Source organism: Lipophrys pholis (genome assembly GCF_963383615.2).
Source record: "Lipophrys pholis genome assembly, chromosome: 3".
NCBI classification, from domain to species: domain Eukaryota; kingdom Metazoa; phylum Chordata; class Actinopteri; order Blenniiformes; family Blenniidae; genus Lipophrys; species Lipophrys pholis.
This window is the reverse complement of record NC_137627.1, coordinates 18,227,275-18,248,576: the sequence shown is the minus strand read 5'-3', so window position 1 is coordinate 18,248,576 and position 21,302 is coordinate 18,227,275. Positions and strand designations below refer to the sequence as shown.

At 41.4% G+C, this 21,302-nt stretch overlaps 1 protein-coding gene across 1 annotated transcript in view; it reads left to right on the top strand.

Moving 5' to 3' along the window:
- Window positions 1-1,509: 1,509 nt before the first annotated feature.
- The window catches only part of inppl1a (inositol polyphosphate phosphatase-like 1a), a 31,804-nt gene continuing 12,011 nt past the window's right edge, over window positions 1,510-21,302 (top strand). Inside the window, exons 1-9 of the mRNA XM_080459663.1 lie at window positions 1,510-1,763; window positions 10,163-10,226; window positions 10,773-10,920; window positions 11,473-11,554; window positions 13,816-13,962; window positions 14,835-14,925; window positions 16,613-16,702; window positions 18,418-18,516; window positions 20,121-20,271. Coding sequence (XP_080315789.1) covers window positions 1,582-1,763; window positions 10,163-10,226; window positions 10,773-10,920; window positions 11,473-11,554; window positions 13,816-13,962; window positions 14,835-14,925; window positions 16,613-16,702; window positions 18,418-18,516; window positions 20,121-20,271 — 1,054 coding nt within the window. The 5' untranslated portion in view covers window positions 1,510-1,581. The remainder of the gene's footprint in view (window positions 1,764-10,162; window positions 10,227-10,772; window positions 10,921-11,472; window positions 11,555-13,815; window positions 13,963-14,834; window positions 14,926-16,612; window positions 16,703-18,417; window positions 18,517-20,120; window positions 20,272-21,302) is intronic.

Below are 21,302 nucleotides of genomic sequence, written 5' to 3'. Positions count from 1 at the left end.
GCTAACTGTCAACTCACTGAGCAGGACAGACAAACACAGCAAGTCTGTAACGATTTGCATGAATCACAAAAGTCACGATTGGAAAGAGTCAGTAATTAATTACCATAGCTAGAAGTTACAAATCAATTGCTGTTTCTTTGATTGATTGATAGATAGATTGATTGATTCATTTTTGAGAAAAAAAAATCTAAATGAAAAGAAAAAAAAATCAGCAAATTATTTTGATGAAACATATTTTTCGAATGGTCAAAAGTGTAACAGTGACAACAACAAATTTATTGATACAGCACAATTCAGACTCAAGGAAATATTGTCTGAAACACATATATTGTTAACTGCTTGAGGAGTCCCAAAGTGCTTTACCTTGTTAATCATTCACACACACACACATGGAGACAGCTGCCATGCAGGATGTTTAGTCCATCCATTGGGTGCAGTTTCAGTTTCATTTTTGTGCTCATGGACACTTCACCACACAGACAGGTGGAGACAGGTGCAACCTTCTGACTGGGAGTCAACCTCTCTACCAACCAAGCCACAGCTGCCCAATAAGGAAACACAGAAGATGCAATAAAACAAAGCTGTTAAGGGAGGCATAAAAAGAAGAATAAATAAAGTAAAGGGTTTATTCAAGTAAAGGTAATTAAACAAGTAAAATATATTGTTTAATGGAAGGCCTGAGCAAATAATCATGTTTTAAGGCCTGAGTTAACAGTAGGGAGTGTGTCAGCAGTCTTCAGGTGTTCAGGATGTTTGTTTCACAGGTGAGGAAAACTGCTTCATCTTGTTTGCTTCTGACTCTGAAAGCACCCCCAAGTAAGTAAACTTCTTCCTGAGGACATCAGGGGTCTGAATGTTTTATATTCTACAAGTGGACAAGAATTAATATTTTCCATTGGATGCTTTGACAGGCGGTGCTATGATTACGCCCACGTGTAATGTGGTCCACCCTCTTAGTGTTTTGACATCCAATGAAAAATACTATAGAATGTGTGTGCAGTGTGAGGTGGAAACGCCTTAAATTGGACAATAGATGTCCATTATCATTAATGAACTAAACGGAGGTTTATATATAATAAAAATCATCAGGGTTGATTGTCAGAATTGGCTTACATTTTGAAATATATTAAACACTGTAAATTGGCAACAAGCCTAGATAAAGTGATTATTTTTTTCCCCCTCGTTCAATAAAGTGTGTCTCGTTGTCTTGCAACGACTCTCCCACCAGGTGGCGCTGTTTTCTCCTCACGCGGCGTCGTGGCGGATCAGGACGCAGATCCTCCTCTGTTGCTGCCCGGCCCCCGGTCCTCCAGTGTGGATTTACATACCCTGGTTTCCGTGGGACTGGGAAGCGAAAGAGGAGGTTGGGGGTGGTGAGCCTTTCAGGAACTGAGGGAACAGCCTCAAAACACGGAGTAACTCCCCGGAGCGGCAGCCTGTAGCTCCGCCGCTCTCTCTCCCCACCGGACTCGGACACTTTTCTCGCTGTTTTTTTTTTTTTTTTTTTTTGAAACTCCGGAGGACTTTTCGGAGGAGACGGGAAGGAGTTTGGAGTTGAACCCGGTTTGAAGGGCTGTGGCCATGGCCGGGGGTGGCGGTGGCAGCGGTGGGGTTTCTCCGTTGGGCCCCGCGCCGCCGATGTGGTATCACCGGGACCTGAGTCGAGCTGCGGCCGAAGAGCTGCTCGCCCGGGCGGGCAGAGACGGCAGCTTCCTGGTGCGGGACAGCGAGAGTGTCAACGGGGCTTACGCTCTGTGTGTGCTGTGAGTACCTCCATCGGCCTCGTTGAGCTGTGTTTATCTCCTGGGTTTTAAGTTAAAAAGCCAGTCAGACCCCCCCCCCCCCCCCCCCCCCGGCTGGATCTCTGTATGGAGGTCACAGAATCATTCAGCGACACTTTCTAAACTTCTCTTGTCGCTGCAAGCTGGCATCTTTCTCCTACACCGGTGATCCAAAACACACATGAAAGTGTTAAAAGAGGTTTTTTTGGGGCCAAGTGCATTTGTTTACTTTCTTGTAGAGAGCATTGGGTGGGAGAGGGAGGGGAGAGACTGTGTTGCATGCCCAGCAGTGAAACTCCCAGCTTCTGGGCTGCCCCTGCCTGCCTTGTGTGTGATGTGGTCGTTTTTACAGGACTCTGTGCTGCAATCAGCCTGTGGCATTCAACCGAACGGGCCTGGAGATGAACATGTAAACACCCACGAGCCAGAGGAGCCTTGCGAATGGTTTAATTTAAGGCTCATATAAGATGAGTGCTGGATTGAAGTAGTCAAGCTTACACATGCTGTCTTCTCGCGCCTTGTGTCATGAAACCTCAGACTGTGCACATGGAGTCAGACGACCTGGCATCTTCCCCGCTGTAATAAGTGATGAAACTTCCACCACCCTCATTGCTCAAGGGAAGCTTTGCCACCCGGAATTTGTGCATTCAATGCAGACAACTTGCCAGTCCACTGAACTTTAACAAGCGAAGGAAATGCTCTTAGATTTATTGTGTGTATACCCTACGTGACCGAATACAGAATAATGTTGACACAGTACGCGTTATAGGCAAAATCCTTTCATCAGAAGAGTTCCCTTTTTCCACTGTAATGAGACAAATCCAAATCATAGACTAAGCTGTGATGCATAAGTGTTCACAGTTAGAACCGTTGCAAACTATGTATGAAGACTTTTCTGATACTCCAAATGATGCACATGCTGAACTTGTGCTTTTCATTGTCATGAATCCAAACAGCCGTTAACATTGACGCAATCTGGAAAACTAATTGTCAATCCCTCATTCAGCTAAAAATTTAGTACAAGGTAAAGCAAGTGCAGTTTGAAAGTTGAGGACTGGGGCGGCACAATGTGGTTCAAATCCTGTAAAAAAAACCCTCTGCACCTACACAAGGTTAACCAGCCGATGGAAAATAAAAGCCCATGTGACATGTTACTCTGACATTGACTCGACCTACATCCCCTATCTGATAGTTTACCCCATGCTGGGTTCACAGAGCGCAGTGTTTATACATGTACACGGCAGCGCAGTCTCTGTGAGGCAAAAGTATCGCCTACACACTTAATGAAGTAGTGAAATAGTCCGAGGATCAGTTTATAAACCAAGAGAATACTGAATAACTTGGCACTTTCCTCGTTTTCTTCCCTCTAGCTTACGTTGCTGGATGCACTCGGGAGGTCACATTCAGCGACATTCCTCACATCCATGTATGATTTGTATCTGGGTTTATTCCGGCCTCCACCTCTCCCTTCCTCATACCCGTCACCTTTCACATCATAGGCTCTGTTTGGAATTTAAAAAAAAAAGAAAAAAAAAATCCTGTGCTGACTTCAGCAAAAATGTTCTTTACAAACAAGATCACAGCTTGATTTTATTTATTTTTTACCTTTTGCAAATAAGAAAAGGAATCAGGCTGCTCCCTTTAAACAGATCACCATTACTGCAATACTGATCTGTCAGTGCTCTTTGGTGACTATCCAGTAAACATCCCTGCAGTTAAAACACTTAAGTGTGGCTTTGTCAAAAAGCACTTTATGTGAAGTTCAATCCAGACAATATGACTTTGAAATAACTAATGCATTGCATCTATCTGGAGATTGTCATTTGCTGCTGTCGAATTTGGAGAAATAAGACAATTTTCTTACAATTTAAATTAGTTTTATTTTGTAGTAATACAAGTTTTTTTCAAAAGAGGACCCCGACCATACATATATCTGGAATTAGGAGATTTCTTTAACAATGTTAAAGTTAAGGTTTTTTGTCTTTGCAACCCTCTGATGATCACATCATTGCAGTTCTCTGGAAGAACTGACTAACATGAAAGTGAGGGTATTTGAACGGGTACTTAAAAGTACTATGATATTGAGCGTGGTACTTTTTTTTGTTTTATAGCTCTAATGTACCTTTCATTTCCCTCTTTCACTGCCATCAGAGTCGTGACACAGGTTGTGTTCTGATCATTGTTTTAGAGAAAAGGGGAATGAGGGAGTTGTGGGGTGGGTTTTTAATGTTAATTAGGTTTGATTTTTTTGTAGCCAAGTGTATAATATATAAAGCAACAGAATGTGTTTAGATAGATTTCAGTCACAGTGGAGAGGTAACATAAAACACGATGTGCTCTTGACACAATTATAGCACTTCAATACTCATTTAGAAACCATAGCTTCAGGCTCAAGGTCAGAGGTCAACAGGACATCATATTCATCTATTGCTTCAATAGCAGAGGTTGTCTATGTGACTTTAAAAGTTGGATATATTGACCACTGAACATTTTGTATCGCCGATTGGTTTCATTGTCAGACGGATACTTCCTCCATAGTGTCTCTCTCTCACTGTCGTTGAACTCGCTTTTTACACGCTTCTATAGGTTAATGTAAAAGTGGAAATCCAGACACAAATCTTTTTTTTTCCCTGAACAATCAATGGTATATGGCTGTTGTGGCGACAGCATAAATAGAATAGGGAGGTTCGAGGAGACTAATTTCCCTGAAGTCTAAATAAAGTTATGCTTCAGACCAGGCAACTCGCCTGAAAAAGAAAAACACTGGAGAAAAAGGCTCATGTCATGATGAGCCGTTTTATATTTTCAGACAGGAAATGGAGAAAATAATACTTGCAAAGTCATTAATTTTCATAGACTTTCCTACGTATCGAAATACTGCTGTTTTAGACTCGCCAGCAATATCGACAATAGTCTGACAAAGTCCGACAGTTTTCAGTTGATTCACATTAGGAAATGATCTTTATCATCGTGCTGTTTTATTGAATGTTGTCACATTAGCATCTGTGAGTGCTAAGAAAGTGGGAAATTTCTAGTTACAAATATTACATTTTTCCAACCGGGAAGTAGGACATTTCCGCCGTCCTAGATACTCGTGAATTCATGGTTAATCCACAGTTGATTTAATCTAGCCAGTGCAACTTAAACAGAAAGAATAGCAATACCCTTCACATTCATTCATACAAGCAATATGGAGTTACCATTTAACATCAAACACGTTCTGCATTGCAGCAGAAAACGGAAGTGCCTATAGAAAACCCCCACACAGAGGGAAAACATGCAAACTCCACATTGTAGGTCAATGTTTTGAATCTCTATGCACTTCATGTTTTCAGATAGAAGTGATTGGATGGATGTCAGCCTTTTTACAAAATGGTCATTCGAATGTGGTGTCCTGTAGCAGATTTTGACGTGATTTTGTTTGCTTGCTTTCACCTGAACATGGCCTCCAGACATGACGTTTGCGCTTGATCTTGTGACTCACAAACAGAAGCAGAAGTACTTCCTTGCTGAGAGCTTTGGCAGGCATCGGTGCATTTAGGAAGTGTTTCCATTCTTGTAGTAATGACTGGCAGGCCTGTCTGTAAGGCCATTGCCTTTCACTTCCTCTTTGTGTGCATTTCAGTCTGCAGACTTTGGGTTTTTCTGTGTCTGTGTGCACGTTCATTTTAAAGGTCCTTCACTGAGAAGTAACCAACGTGATCAGTTCAGTGTTGGACAACGAGAAGATCAACATGTCAGTAGCTCAACAGCTCCTACTGCAGAGTGTGATTAGTATTTCAGTGATGGCCTAATATCTGTATTTGCATGATGCAAATAAAGTATGCAGACTGTAAAAACAGTGTCATTCACTGACACAGGAAAACAGTCTTATGGCACAGTTGTAGACATTTTACAAAATAATGAAGAATTTGAACCATGAGTTGGGATTACGTGATAATAAATTTGAGTGTGTGTGTGCCACAGAGACATTGAATTGTTTTCCATCTCTGCTGTCAGGAGTATGGTCTTTAGTTACAGAGCAGCGCGTCTTAACATGTCACGGTTCGGGCTGCCTCTGCGTTTCAGTGTGTGAAAACGTTCATACATACTGTGATAGCATTCCTCACCTGAACAGGATTGTGTGTGTGTGTGTGTGTGTGTGTGTGTGTGTGTGTGTGTGTGTGTGTGTGTGTGTGTGTGTGTGTGTGTGTGTGTGTGTGTGTGTGTGTGTGTGTGTGTGTGTGTGTGTGTGTGTGTGTGTGTGTGTGTGTGTGTGTGTGTGTGTGTGTGTGTGTGTGTGTGTGTGTGTGTGTGTGTGTGTGTGTGTGTGTGTGTGTGTGTGTGTGTGTGTGTGTGTGTGTGTGTGTGTGTGTGTGTGTGTGTGTGTGTGTGTGTCTTGCAGCAAGGAGTTTTGTGTGGAAACGCCATTAAAAAATTGGCTGGTTTAAGAAGTTTAATAAGACTTCTTTTATCTCCATGTTGCCACATTGGTCTGATGTGGACGAAGCGAGTGAGAAGTTTGATGGATGTATTGTCTGTATAAGTTGATTTGTCATGTCTTTTATCACATTCAAGTCCATTTCCACCGTGTACTTTAGTTTTTGCTGTATGTTTTTGTACTTTGCACTTTGTTGAATCTTGATGTGACGAACTATGGATGTTTAAATCCTTTTTTATTGTGCTGCCGGGTGCGAGAGGCATTTGATTGATCCCACATTCTGCCTGTACAATGAGACAATGACCTCTCATGTGCAACCAACCAACCAAAAAAAAAAAAAAAAACCTTGCCAAAACAATAATGTGTTGTGACAGCTGACATGGCCCCCTAAAGACAGCTGATCTAAGTTGTATTGAGTCAGTTTGTAGTAACTATCCAGGAAGCCTATTCTGTCATATACCAGAGAAAGGGGGTATGTATATAAACCCAGGAGAACCAGTTTTCGTTTAAGAGCTAAAAATGCAAATATCTGACACTCAAATATTGATTTCAGTTGTTTCTCTACTACTCTCATGTAAAACGTTTGCGCTGATGTTGGACAGTTAAAACTTCCCCCAAACACAGAGAGTGCTGCTTTATAAACAAGTCATTTTTATTGGTATTGGTTTTGTTTTCACTATTTCTATCTGCCAAATGTAAACCCACTTCTCTAAACTTATGAGTATAATCAGTGTGACACTTGCCCTGAGGTGTAGAGGGATATACCAGCACCCACTGATCTGTATTCACAACTCTTCTGAATTATTTTTATCCTCGGAGGGTGATTACCTCTATTTCCTCCTCCTCAGTAATTCACACTGTCCCTCCAACTGAACAGATAAAACACATGTAAAACAAAGATGTAAAAATGAAAAGAACTGCCAGAATTCTCGCTGAGGGTGAAATTCACACAAAGCTGGTTCAAAACTCATACAATCTCATGCCCCAGACATCAAGAAGTGATATATGATATGTGACTTCCTTTATTTTTCCACATTAAAAGGTGTTGCTGTTGTGCTCCAAAGGCATTGTAAATCGTTAACTGAGCTATAAAGAGGCTCGTGTTTATATGAGCCTGCAACTGTCACACCAGTTACACTCATGGCTGTGTAGATTTTAGACTTAATTTACTCACACTGAGTTTTTAAAATGTTTGTTTCAGTGAAAAGATTAGCTTCACCCTTCCTTTGTTACCTTTAAATCATGCTTGCTTGTCAGACTATGTGATGTGAAGAGCATGCTGGGAGAAACAAACCCTGCCCTGCTCTCCCCTCCCGCAGATGTAAACTGTCTCTTCTGATTTCCTCACAAATTGCATGCTGACTAATGCTACTACGTTCAAAGGAAAAGGCTAAAACACATTTTATATGTATACATCTCTCGTAGACACAGTTAGAAAGGAGTACGTTGTTGAACACCTGCTGTTAAAGTTCACCATGTGAGCTTCAAAGGAGGACGTCGGGTGTGTGGGTGTGTTTGTGTGTGTATTCTTTGAGTAAGACGACGAGGTGGGACTCTGGGTAGGACCGTGAGATTCCATGTGGCAGTCTTCGTCCTCAACGCGGACTATTGTTGACGACACTGCTGCACTGTATACTTTGAGCCCGTCTCTGTCCCACAACAAGGCTCGCACTCTTTCTCTCCCTCCCTTCCCCCTGTTAACTTTGCAGACTCTGAAACAATAGTATTTACTCCACAGACCTGCAGAGGATCTCCTCAGCTGCCAACAGGAAAACAAACACACAAAAGACACACACACACACACACATGCACTGTTCACAGCAGTGACGCATGTGTTTGGATTCTGTGTCACTACAGTGCATTTACATTGTGGATAGGTTGAATGTGGGTATAGTCTTTTTTGAGAAATGACGGTTGCTGATCTAATACTTGCAACTATTATTAAGGCTTTTGCGTTGCATAAAAATCTGATCAACTTGGGAGCTTGTGGAGCTAATTGTTTTGGCTTCATCATATATCTGAATTCAGGCCTTTTTATTGCTTATCCTTTCCCCCATTCCTCTGGATGCTGCCACAATGAGGCAAGAATAGCAAAATACAGCCAACAAACCAGGAGCCGTTGGGCGGCAGTCGTTGAAAACAATCTTGAACCCTGGTAGGACATATTCCAATGGTTAAAACACCCAGTGATCCAATTCTAAATGCTAGAAACTGGCTTAAAATGCTAGTCAGTTCCCACATCAGCTACTTTTTGGATCCCTCAAAATGTTAATTTAATTTTCAGATGTCGTCAAGATTTTCAGACAACGGAGTCACCCTGGCTTTAAACATCTGCAGTCCGTCGTCATCCTCCAGTTGTGTTAATCAATAAAGTAATAGTGATGTTGGGAAGCCCTGATAAGAGCTTTGAATGAGAGGGATACAGTAGCACTAGCAAGCTTTGTTTTGTGGCGTGTCAGCAGGTTTTCAAAGGTCACAAAAATTCGAAATGTAGTTTGTTTGTTTTTGGTTTATGTTTAAAATGTCTGGTATAAGACGAGCATTGAAGTTTTCATGAGTCAGACTCAAAGACAAAGTTAGCCTTCATTTTTATAGGTTCTATTTTGCCACTAACTTATCTTTCCGAACTTTAACCGATCGCCAAACCTTTTGTATAAAAAGAACGACGACATGGACGACATTTTTAAGCCTTTTTAGTCAGTTGGTATTTTGTGTATTTTAGGAGCCAGAGATCACAGAGGCGCCCTGAGACTTTACCTGCTCTGAGGATATGAGAAAATAAGTCACTTGATGGTATCTTGAACAAATTCAGAAAAGTGACAATTGATTGTAATTTAAAGTCTTGTACGTTCGTGGTCGTCGGCATCTCTGCCAGCACTTGGCCTCACGACTTGAGAATTAAAAAAAAAAAAAAAAGGTTGTGAATCCCTTTTTCTATTTTATACAAACAGTCTTCAAAATAGTGAATAATACACTTGAGGTATGTTCAGAGACACTCTGTTTATTGAATATAGAAAAGGGAAATATTTATTTTTTTGTACATTTTGCTGAAGCAGCTTCCTATTATACTTTAGTCTTTGCTTCAGCTCCTGTTTCTGACCTGGAAAAACTTGAAAAACAGCTGAGTGGTCGCAGTGCGATGAATCTCCAACGTGGAATTATCCCGGCCTCTGTTTATACACACACTGCTGTAAATACTCCCAATGCTGAAGCAGAAGGAAGAGAATTACTTTGCCTGTTTGCAATTGGCTGCCGGCCCTCAACCTGCTCTTCTGGACGGACGCGCGCATTTACACCAACCGACAGAAACCACATTGTTTGCTTGGCAAATTGAACTTTTCGTGATTGGTCCACTGGAGCCACACGCAGACATGAAAATCATTAGACGCCAGCATGTGGCTGCAGGCATGTGGCCGTGGTAATCACAATGTCAGGTCATTGATCTGCAGTTGGTTGAGAAGAAGAGAGTTCATGGTTTAAATCAGCCATGCAGGTCATCCTGAAGCTTAATGGAAAAAGGACTGAATAAAGAAAACAAGGATTTATTAAAAATGTTCACCCCTTTTTATAAATAATGAAGCCTTTTGTGTTTATTAAGTTTGTGTTATCACTGTAGCTTTATATAGGTCTGTCCTGCTGTACTGCATCAGGCTACTGTAAGAACAAAGCTCACTCACGACGTTGACAGACAGCAACAGGTTTGAAGCACTCCACAGTGTCTAACCCCCCCCCCCCCCTCGCTCTCATACATACAGACACGCTCCCCGAGATCAAATATGAGAGCGTATGTGCAAATACCAGGCTTGAGATGCCATATTGTTGCATAGTCATGATATCTCTTCTCATCCTCACTTCCGTCACGGTTTTCTTTCCTGTGTGATTCTTGTTTATGCCAGTCGTCTCGCTGTAGATTGTTGCTTTTCCCCTCTTTGTAACCTTTCTGTCTTTCTTTCCCCATCAGCTTTCAGAAGCATGTGCACACGTACAGAATCCTCCCAGACGACGAAGGATTTCTGGCGGTGCAGGTACACAATAGACACTCACACAGACAATTTTACACTCGTGCCTCAGTGGCAGCTGGCAGGTCGGGATGCTTTTGTTGGCTCTGAGCTCTCTTAACACACACTCTCACACTCACTCACACTCACACTCTCACACACACACACACACACACACACACTAACCAACAGCAGCCTCTTTGTGACTTGTGCCGAACAGCTGTGAAGTCCAAAGCACCTCCACCACAGCCACATACACACGCCTGTATGGTTTTCGGGTGTTAGCTGCAACACTAATAAGAGTCAAACAATCTAATTTTGCTTCTTGGAAGCGAACTGTGTCTACTGAAGCGGTTCTTCCTGGTTTGGATTATATTTAGTCCACTCGGCTGTATTTACATACACACAAAAAATGGAACAATGCTTGCCACCGCAGATTTGGGAAACATGTCTGCTGGAATGAAAGCAGAAAGCATACAAATGTTTTTATTCCATGTATAAAATAAAGTTTAGTCATTTCCCATGTGCGTTGGTGTGTCCTGCTCTGTTTGTCTTTCCTGCTCTCGCTCTCAGACGTCTCAGGGAGTGCAGCCAAAGAGGTTTAAGACGTTGCCAGAGTTGGTGTCATTGTACCTGCAGCCCAGCCAGGGTCTGGTAACCACTCTGCTTTACCCTGTGGACCGAGAAGAGACGGCTATAAGTGACGACCGGGACTATTCAGGTAAATCCGGAGCTTTCCAGTTCCCTCTCTGCTCCAAATTCCAAATTTAGAATGATGTCACTTCCTCGGAAAAAAACAGTTTGTGGCATCCAGTTCATCACAACATTGCAAGTCTGAAAACACAATGGGCGGGTCCAGTAAAAGCTGTTTGTGTGCTCGCTCTTTCCCAGGATTATCTAAACCTTTACATTGCTTTTCACTCATAAGAGAAGCCCCTGTTCATAAGAACGCAGTAGCAGAGCTGTAGTTTGAAGTCATTCAGACACAATAAAACAGGCCACACTGCACCCAGCCATCTTGAAAACAACAACACGGGTTTACAAGGTCTGAAGAGACTGGAAAGTGGCATTGTACACATGTGCCTGCCCTGCAACAACTGTAAATGGAACTATTGATAGATCTTTAGTATAAGAATATCGTCTGCCAGCAAGAGCTGCCGTCCATTTTCTCATTGTTTTGAAACACTGATAATAAATTCTGCTCCGTGTTTTCTTTTTCACTGCATCACTGCCCTTATATTACATATTGACTCTGCTTGTGTGTGTTTGACAGATGGGGAGGACGAGAAACCCCCCCTCCCGCCTCGTTCTGCCTCCACCTCCACTCCTCCTGGACCAGACACGCCCACAGAGAGGTACAAAGTCTACAGAAGGAATCTATTGATTTGTGTGTCGCTCACATTTACGGCTGCAAGACCTCACGTCATATTAATTATGTTGAGCACATTTATCCGCCATGCTTTGACTGAGGAAGGATGTGGTATTTTGATTCAGTCACACCTGATGGGGCTCATTGAAATACTAGGCAGAGATGGATATTGCTGACAACACAAGCGACCCAGTTACTTTTTATGTTTGTGTTCTATGCCTCACGTGCATTGCATGAACAGTTTTTTCGTTATTGATTATGAAGAGTACTTCATATTTCATGTTCTTAGTGTAGCCGCATGCACATGAGTATTCCAATCTGCACTTGAATAAAAGCCACATCCTGTTAGAAACCACACTGCTCACAGATGATGGAAGGCTTTGATATATTGGGGGTTGTATTTAGTGTTTAAACACAGATGTGTGTGCTTCATAGCGGCGTTGATTTTTATAGATCCATTTTTTTTGCTCGGCCTTATGTGCGCTGTACTTGTGCGATGTTGAAAGGGTGGCTATGGCAGCGGCCTCATTGGTGTGTGAATGTGTGTGTGAATGGGTGGATGTGACAAATACTGTAAAGTACTTTGGGGTTTAACCCGTTTAATCAGTGGAAAAAGCTCTATATAAGTGAACTCCATCGACCATGTTACCTTATTGTCTTTTCTGGATTTTGATTCGCTTTAGATTCTGGATTAGTTCAAGTTTTAGTTACAGAGGTTACACCAACAGGACTATTTTATTTTGGTGTGTTAGCCGTGGTGTATATCTTGTACAATTTCAAGCAAATCATTGACTGTTGACCCGTCTAGGGTTTTCACTGTCTTTCACCCACCGTCAGATTCAGTCTTGTTAGAAAATAAAGTGATGGATGAACTGTCAATTAGCATTTCTGCTAAGAAAATACCTGTGTTGTTGCAAAATTCTAAATGAGAACGCTAATGCAAATACAAATGGAGTCTTGTTAAACGACCACAAAGTGGTGATTCAAAAGTTGGTTGGTTAAAGACTGGTGTCTTTTTACCAGGTCACTGAGTTTAATCCTCATACCTACAGGGTTTATTTAGATGTTATACTTTTAGAATCGGGTGAGAAATGTGCAGTTAGTGAGTGTTTTTGTCCCCTTTTCCCCACAATAACTTCAACCTGCCTTATCCGGCAGTCTTTTATTTATATATATATATATATATATATATATATATATATATAAGTATATATATATATATATATATATATATATATATACTGTGTGTTTTTGACAGTACTGAGAAGCTCATATTACAAACGCTCTTGAATCTTGTCTGTGATTGGACGGTTGTACTGTTGCAGTCCAACGTGCCCCCGTGATGACTATGTGGGCCCAAACCTGCATTTTCTCAACTCTATAGTAGTTTTTACATGTTCTACATATCGTTAAAGATCTCAGAGTTATGGTTATTAGAGATATGCATGCCAAACTTGCCAGCAGCTGCAGATTGGGAATTTAAGGGTTAAGGGCACACGGCACAGAATACAGTAGATGCATTCTAGTAGAAGTCAGGATGTGACGTCATCAGTTGTGTCCCACCATTATCAACTGTTATGGCTACTTACTCATGGTGCAACATGCTGCAAGCATGCAAACGTAGGAGTAAGTCTGTAACCTCCTGATAGCTTTCTCCTTAATCATAGCAATCTGCAGCAATGGTTACCGCTCTCTGGCGTATATTTGCTATCGTGTTAAAGGGGTTGAATGTGGATTTTTTTTTTTATAAATTTATTGTGCGGTCCAACAGGAACTAACATGTTGCGCGTAAGCCTTCAGCAGAGCTTGCAGCAGCCGCCTCCTCCTCCTCCTATATTTTATTCGTGGTATTTTCCACACTGGCTGTTATCTCTCTATTAACAGACTCTGACATTGTGTTATAGCATGTTCTCATGTCCAGTCATTCGGTTGTGATGGCCACTTCTGCTAAGATTCTAAGCCGACAGACCCAAATCGTCCTGCATTTCCCAGTCTCTCCACTCCTCTACTCCTGGTCATGGTGTTGTAGGGACAGTACGTTGGGTGAGGATTAAAACAGGAAATATGACACATATCGGAGCAATTTGATGTCAATTCGTCACTGGCAGAAGTGGACTTGGCCGTATGAGATTCAAACATCACCTCAAAGCTGGTTTTACTTGCAGTTTTCATGTTCTTTTGTCTACGTTGTGAAAATAATCCGCTGTTGTGACGATGCTCAATGGGTTTTTTGTGGATTTGTTGTAGTGCTCCGGCAGCTAATGGCCTGAGCACCATTTCTCACGAGTACCTGAAGGGCAGCTACGCTTTGGACCTGGAGGCAGTCAAACAAGGAGCCTCCTCTCTGCCTCATCTCAACAAGACACTCGTCGCCTCCTGCAAACGCCTCAATGGGTACGTGGGACACAGTGCTTTTTGTAAGGCAAAACATTTTCCACACACTTATACTGTCAAGATTTGTTTGTTATATACGTATATATTTTGGGTGAAATTTATGGAAAACATTTCAAATTCATGCGACAGTGATGCTATATCATGAAAGTAGGGCATTTAAGTAGAAGCACGCAATGGTGGTTTTATCATCGCTGACATTTTTTGTTGCGTTATACCCACTCCCGTTGTTGTTGTTGTTTAGAGAAAGTCACATTAAGTTCACTCGTAAAGGATATAGTATACCATTATATAGTTCAATCCTTAAATTTCACCTGAAAGCCAAATATCCCAAACTTTTTGTGAGTAGTGTATTACTTTGTCACCACAATGACAGACTGTTTAGTTGAGAACTCCTGCCTGCAGAGCTGCCTGCTGCTCTCATTTTGTGTTCAGGTCACAATGCGACGTGTTGCATTTTAGAATATTACAATAATCCACAGGGTATAAACATTTTACACTGAAAACAAGAATGGAGATTGGCTTTATTTCCCAGACAGATTTCGAGGTGCATCTCATTGAAATTCAGTGGTATTTTAGATTCAATACACACAAACACAAATCTTTCTACTCAGTTTTGTTATATTCTTTATAATGTCAACTGAGAAGTCATGAAAATCCAAAATATCTAAACATATTTAAATATTCCATAAAATAGATTTTTTTTTTTTAACTTGAAGCTATTTTTTATTTAATTACAGAAGACATAACTGACAAATCATGTTTTTTGTAATTCTCATTTCTTAAGAAGCACCTATAAATTTTGAGTAAGGTGAATGTTAGAGATGGAAGCTTCGGTGAATCAGTAATGAATGTCCTTCTCTCTCCTCAAACAGAGAAGTGGATAAAGTCCTGTCTGGTCTGGAGATCCTGTCGAAAGTCTTTGATCAACAGAGCGCGTTCATGGTTTCCAAGATGATCCAACAGGTACATATCTTTCTGTCACCCTGCTTCCAATTCCAATAAATACGGTTGCTCACAGTTAATTTCCTACATTTTCTCACGAAGAAAACCTAGACGATGAAGATGCTTCACCCTTTCATAGGTGGTTGTCCCTGCTTCAGGCTTATACGGAGCTCATTTACAACCCATCAGTTTGATTCTGATGTTTTAAGACTGAAACAAGCAGGGCAGTAGGTCCCTGAAAACTAGAACAAAATATATTTCCAAAGTTTATTAAAGCTTTCACGTTGATCATTTGTGTCTTTAGTTGTCACATTCATTGTTGCACATTGTTTTTGTATTTGAATGGATGTTAATGTAGAAGTTTGTGAAAGCAATAATAATAATAACAACATTGAAGGAGTTTCCTTGTCTAATACATCACATACAATAAAAAAACTCAGATCGATATACAAGTTTATTGAAAAATAAACTAAACTGACTATTGTTGGATTTGCAACGTACTGAAACCAATTCACATATTCATCGAACAACATACTTATACAGATTCATACATATACAGACACATTAACCCTGCTGTGCTGTGGATGTCATGAGGAAAATCCCTGGGGTAACTATACCCAGACATGCTGCTGCTGCAACAAATAGTTTCTTTTCTTTCTGTGTGGATTTCTTACGGAGAGTGTCAAACTATCAACCTTTGTTGAGGTGTTTTGGGAACGAGATTAGATGCAAGTGTGTTTCATTTTGTGTGTGTACGTATTGATATTTGTAAGCTTGTGTGTACTAAGATTTGATATTTCTTAGTAAGATTTCTTCTGTCATGGCAGAGATCCATCAGGAAGATGGACATTTATTTTTACCCTCAGTCTAGACTTGCAGGTTAACGATTAACAAGCCATGTCCTGTTAATTTCCTGTAATGCCTTATTGAGGATCACAGAGCACTACTACATTGCCCCATTTGGATGTTAAGGCCTTGAAGCCGAGGACAGACTGATTTGAAATCAAAAGCATAAAGCCTGACGAGGTCAACCCTACCAGTTTAAGGGTGACGAGCACCCGGGGATCCAGACAAATCTGTCATGGTAGAAAATTTCTAGAATTTTGCTATAAATATCCAGCCGGTTATTCATAGTTTCTTACAGATAGGCACAAATCTTGGTAAGTGAACACCAAAGATATTACACACAAACAAAATATTATTCACATACCCAATTGTGATGTACACATACAAATATGTATGCATTAATCTATTTGCAGCCTATGAAATGTTGTTACAGATAACATTCAATGTATACAAATTCTGCAGTCATTTTGTTGCAGTGATGACCTACCACTGAGCTTAAAACAATCTCTTTTCATTTATTAGTTTATTAGTTTAGTATCTTCTATAGTCGTCAAGGAAACTTTAGCATGTAGATGCTTGGTTAAATCAAATGTGAGATATTGTTTTTACACCTGGAAAACCTGCCTCGGGAATGATCTCTGAGACATTATGTTGGTATGAAATACTTTCATTTTATTTTGTTGAAAGCCTTGATGAAAAACAAAATCACACAGAGGAATTTTCAGAACTCTCATTACAAAGGTTATCCATAAATGGTTCTTATTTACATTCCTTTCTCCCTATCCTCAAATTCTGTCTAAACATTCACTTTCTAACTCTGAACACAGTTTGCACTGATTCCGTTGTAATTATTCTCCATCAGTCGGTAAATCAGGGTGGAGACCAGGAGTTGGAGAACCTCGTGACCAAGCTGGCGATCCTCAAAGACCTGCTGTCGTCCATTGAGAAGAAGGTACACACACACACACACACACACACACACACACACACACACACACACACACACACACACACACACACACACACACACACACACACACACACATATTCAGTCATGTGCTGGCTGAAATCCTCACTCCCGATCACATGAGCTCTCTCTCCCTTTACGTCCCGTGTGCTGTGCATGTGTGAGAGCTGGTGAGCACAGATAACCTTCTCCATATGAAGTATCATCTGTTTAGAAAGCCTGCTGGCTGTGTTTGCAGCCCAGCCCAGTGTAAGCAGTCTTCTTGTTGTCATTACACACATTACATGCGAAACACAGATTGAGAGGGTGGGGGCTGTAATATTTTTGTGCATCATATTCAGTGAATATTGCGTAACTGTATTATTTGTCCTAAAACACAGCTTTGGTTGCTGATGTAACTCTAAATAATTTCCCGGTGATGTTTTCAGTTTTGTCTTGTTTTTTAATATCTGAACGTTCATACATCCTGTTGGCTGAGGTGGTCATACTTGTGGTGGGGTTCCCAGGTCCGTCCAAAGTTGGGGGTCAAAAAACCTTGTTTGCATTCAGATCTGGTTCACACTTTAGACTCTGCAGCTGTTCTAACATCTATTTTATTTTGTGGCATGAGTTCAAGACAGGCCGCACCACAGTGTAGCAACTTGCCTCATCGGCAGCGTGTTCTGGGAGCCCCGATTAGAGTCGGGGGTCGCTCTGTGCATGTTCATCCCATGCATGTCTGGGTTTTCTTTAGGTTCTATGACTCCATGAAACAAGCATTTGAGACTAACCTGACTGACTGTCTTTCTTTATTCGCCGGGTTGGACTCCTCATTTGTTCTTAATCAGCTCCGATTAGCTGCAGCGCCCTGCGACACAAAGTTTAGATAAAGTGGCATAGAAGATGTAACGTTAAGGAATTCTTCTGTATTTGTTCTGCAGTTACACCCCGCTACCTTTACAAGTATACAAAGACCTGCCGTGCATCAGGTTGCAATCACTGTACCGAGTTTGGTTCATAATGGACCAAACATGACGGGTGTTAAAACACCTTTAAATACATTAGTGTCGGTGAAACGTATCACTGAAAGTGCCTCTCTGTGTTTCAATAGCAGCCCTGGTTGTTCAGTGCTCTTGCAGGCATTTGCAGAGGTAGTTCTTCTGGTTTACAAATCAATGAGTTCCCAACAACTTTATCATAATTGGAGCTTTTACAAGAAAACTCTTCCACCAACTGTTAAGGAAGAGTGTGTTTTGATATTTAAAATGTTTTGTGAGTGTGTGTGTGTCTGTAGAATGACTTCCAGAAAGGTATTATATTCAGGTTTATATGCTTTATATTTGAGCAAGCAACCCTGATGATTTAAAAAAAAAAAAAATGTAAACTTTCTTTTGTAAATGCAGCCTCACCAGCTTTGCTGTTTTTATGGGGGGTTTCAGCTGGCTGTGGAGGAAATGGCCTCAGTGCCGTTAAGCTACATGTCCGGACGCATGTGATGACACTGACTCCACCTTCTCTGCAGCTGTTAGGTCACATCCAGGAAATGGGAAACCTTTTCCTTCTTGACACATAACACTGAGACTGAAAACTTTACAGGCTGACTGATTGTGTCTGTGCATACCTCCTCGTGAACAAGTGCTCATGTCTGTCTCATTTTCTTCTGTTTTTCGATGAATTGTTTCTCCACATGTCTCAGCTCTTCTTTCTCTTTGTCCCCTCAGGCCCTGAAAGCTCTGCAGGACATGAGTCTGTCCTCTCCGTGCTCCCCTCCTCCTCTCTCCTTGCGTCACAGCAAAGCCATTCCAGTGCAAGCTTTCGAGGTGCACACCTACATCCGCCCACACGCCACCCTCACACACGCACGCGTCATCCATCAGTGGTTATCTCATTGCGGGCCGATGGAAGTCAGTATCCAAGCAGAAGGGACTGCGTTATCGTTTTCTATTAAGTTATATTTAACCTTCAATCATGCGGGATGAGAACTACCTGTGCTTCAGCTGAATGAACCTGTATATGTCAAGACATTCACTTCTCAAAGCTTTTTGCCGTTTAGTGTTGTTCAGCCATTTAAACGTTGGTGGTTACGTACAAGGATATGTGGACATGAAGAGTCGGAAATTGAATGACACACTTTGCCACACTTTTCCATGTTCAGAGTCCTATTTTATTTATTAGTAGTAGTAATATTAGTAGTATCTCTTTTTCCTTTCAATGGGAACAGGCTGAACTGAGTTCACAGTGAACCAGGCAGGAAGTGTTTGAGCAGAGCTCATTTGTGAGACCCCAGGAATGTTTGTAAAGCACTTCCTGTTGCATCACCAGTGACGTATCTGCGGTATTTATCCCTTTTTGGTGTTTCTGTGTCAGACAATTTTATTAGTTGGTTGTGAAATGATTGCATTTTTATTACCTTGTGTTACACGTGTACAACTTCATTGCAAAAGAAGGGGGCTGCATTGAAAATGGGGATAAAACCACAAGTTGAGGTATTATGAATCTATGTCAGCTAAACAAAGTTTGAGAGGATAAATGTAAGTGGGAGTGAAGGGGAAATGATGATTTGAAATATTGGCTGCCGGCTGAGGCTGCATTCTCTGTGGTGGCGTCCTTTCAGTAGCTTCCTGTTGCACAGGAACATCAAAACTCTTACAATGACTTGGCGGAGCACCTGACTCCCCTTACCGACTCTCAGACCTTTTCCATGTCAGGAGAGTCAACGAGGTGAAATTTTCTGAGAAATTCCTTTGATCCAAAGAGAAAGGACGACTTGTTCACTGAAAGAAGCTTGTTTTGACCTAAAAAATTGTGAAATGGCCTCGAAAACTTTGATAAGGCAACATTTTTGATCGTCAAAATGTATATACTTCTGGGGTTATTTTGTCCCTGAGAAATAAGTTCACTTGTCAACTTCTTTTATTCTGGGGACCTCTGATGGTCTGGAGAGTTGATGAAATCTTAAATGTGTTCTGAGTGTCAAAGCGTGCTTAAAATATTCCTGGTTTTAATTCAAAGACTGGCGACTTCAGTTAAATGGTGACTCTTAAGTTGTCATTGGTGTGTTGGATAGGAGGCATTTCCACTCCAACCAACAATAACTTGTGTAAAGTGGGTGGAAGGAAGGAACAAACACATAAATGCAAGCGAGGAAGGCGTGGATTACAAGGTGAATGCAGGAAAGTAAAGAGTGAAGGAAGGAAAGTATGAACACGTGAGATGATGGAAAGCACAAAGGCAAGACTCGGCGGGGGGGCGGGGGGTGATGAAGGCATGAATGGATAGGAAAATGTTAGTTAATGTGTGTGTGTGTGTGTGTGTGTGTGTGTGTGTGTGTGTGTGTGTGTGTGTGTGTGTGTGTGTGTGTGTGTGTGTGTGTGTGTGTGTGTGTGTGCGTGTGTGTGTGTGTGTGTGTAATGGTTCTTTCCAGGTGAAGTTAGACGTTTACCTGGCCGAGCTGACCAAGATTGGAAAGAGTCAAAAGTACACGTTATCTGTGGATGTGGAGGGCGGCCGGCTGGTGGTGATGAAGAAAGTGAAGGACAACCAGGAGGACTGGACCACCTTCACACATGACAAAAGTGAGGATTATGCACTAAAACCACTAAAATAAAAATTGCTTAAATGTTTCTTAGCACTACGGAGCCCCGGAGTGGCCATAGAGAAAAAAAATGTAACTCATGGCCATGAATTAATTCCCTTGAGTTATATTATAGTGATGGCGTAGCTGTTGTGCTGCAGTTCACTTGCGCTGTCACACAGTCGGTTGCGTCGGATCTAGAATTTAGAAGCGGTTTATGCTGTTGTTGTTTTTTTTCATGCTTTTCATTGTAATGTTATTGGAACTAACTTCACTTCCAGGTCTTGTATTGCGTTATGACCGCAGGCTGAGGTCTCCATGCGGGACGCGTTGCGCGTGCGCTCCGCTATGAGACGCCGCACTATTTTCTACCCCACAGAACTTCTTTATCATGAAGAGATACTTTTGGTCCATCAGCAACTACGAAACAAACCACGTACTACTGTAAATGAAAGCTTGGATTTTTTTTGCCATAAAATATGCCGTTTAATGGCGCTTCATGTGAAAGAGAACTTTTGTTGTTGTTGATCAGCGTGTGCTGACGTAGGTTGCCATTGGAAACGGCTTTAGAACTGCGTTCTACCGTTCCTCCAAAATGTTGAAGCATTTGGTTCAGGCACTTCCCGAAATAAAGTGAAATGAGCAGAAATTCATTATGTTATGGCGAAATGCTGAAACATAAGCCCCAAGCTCATTTATTTATGGTAAAGAGGGGATTCATGTATCGGAGCTGCTGAAAATTAGATCCTCTCTTATTGGACCGAGATGAGTTTTACATGTCTGTAATTCACGTGGTTTAGTTAGAAAACACCCATGTCTAATGTGGTCCGAATCATTTGATCACAAAGCGTCCATAACAGCAAATATGACAGGGATGGCGGCGACATTGGTGAAAAAATATAATGCCAGGGAACGATGTAATAAGTCGTTCCCTCAAGTTAATAACTTAAGGGAACGAGTTACTATCTCGTGGCCACGGATTAAACTATCTAATTTCCTCGCATTATTAATTTGAAAAAATAATGCGTTATT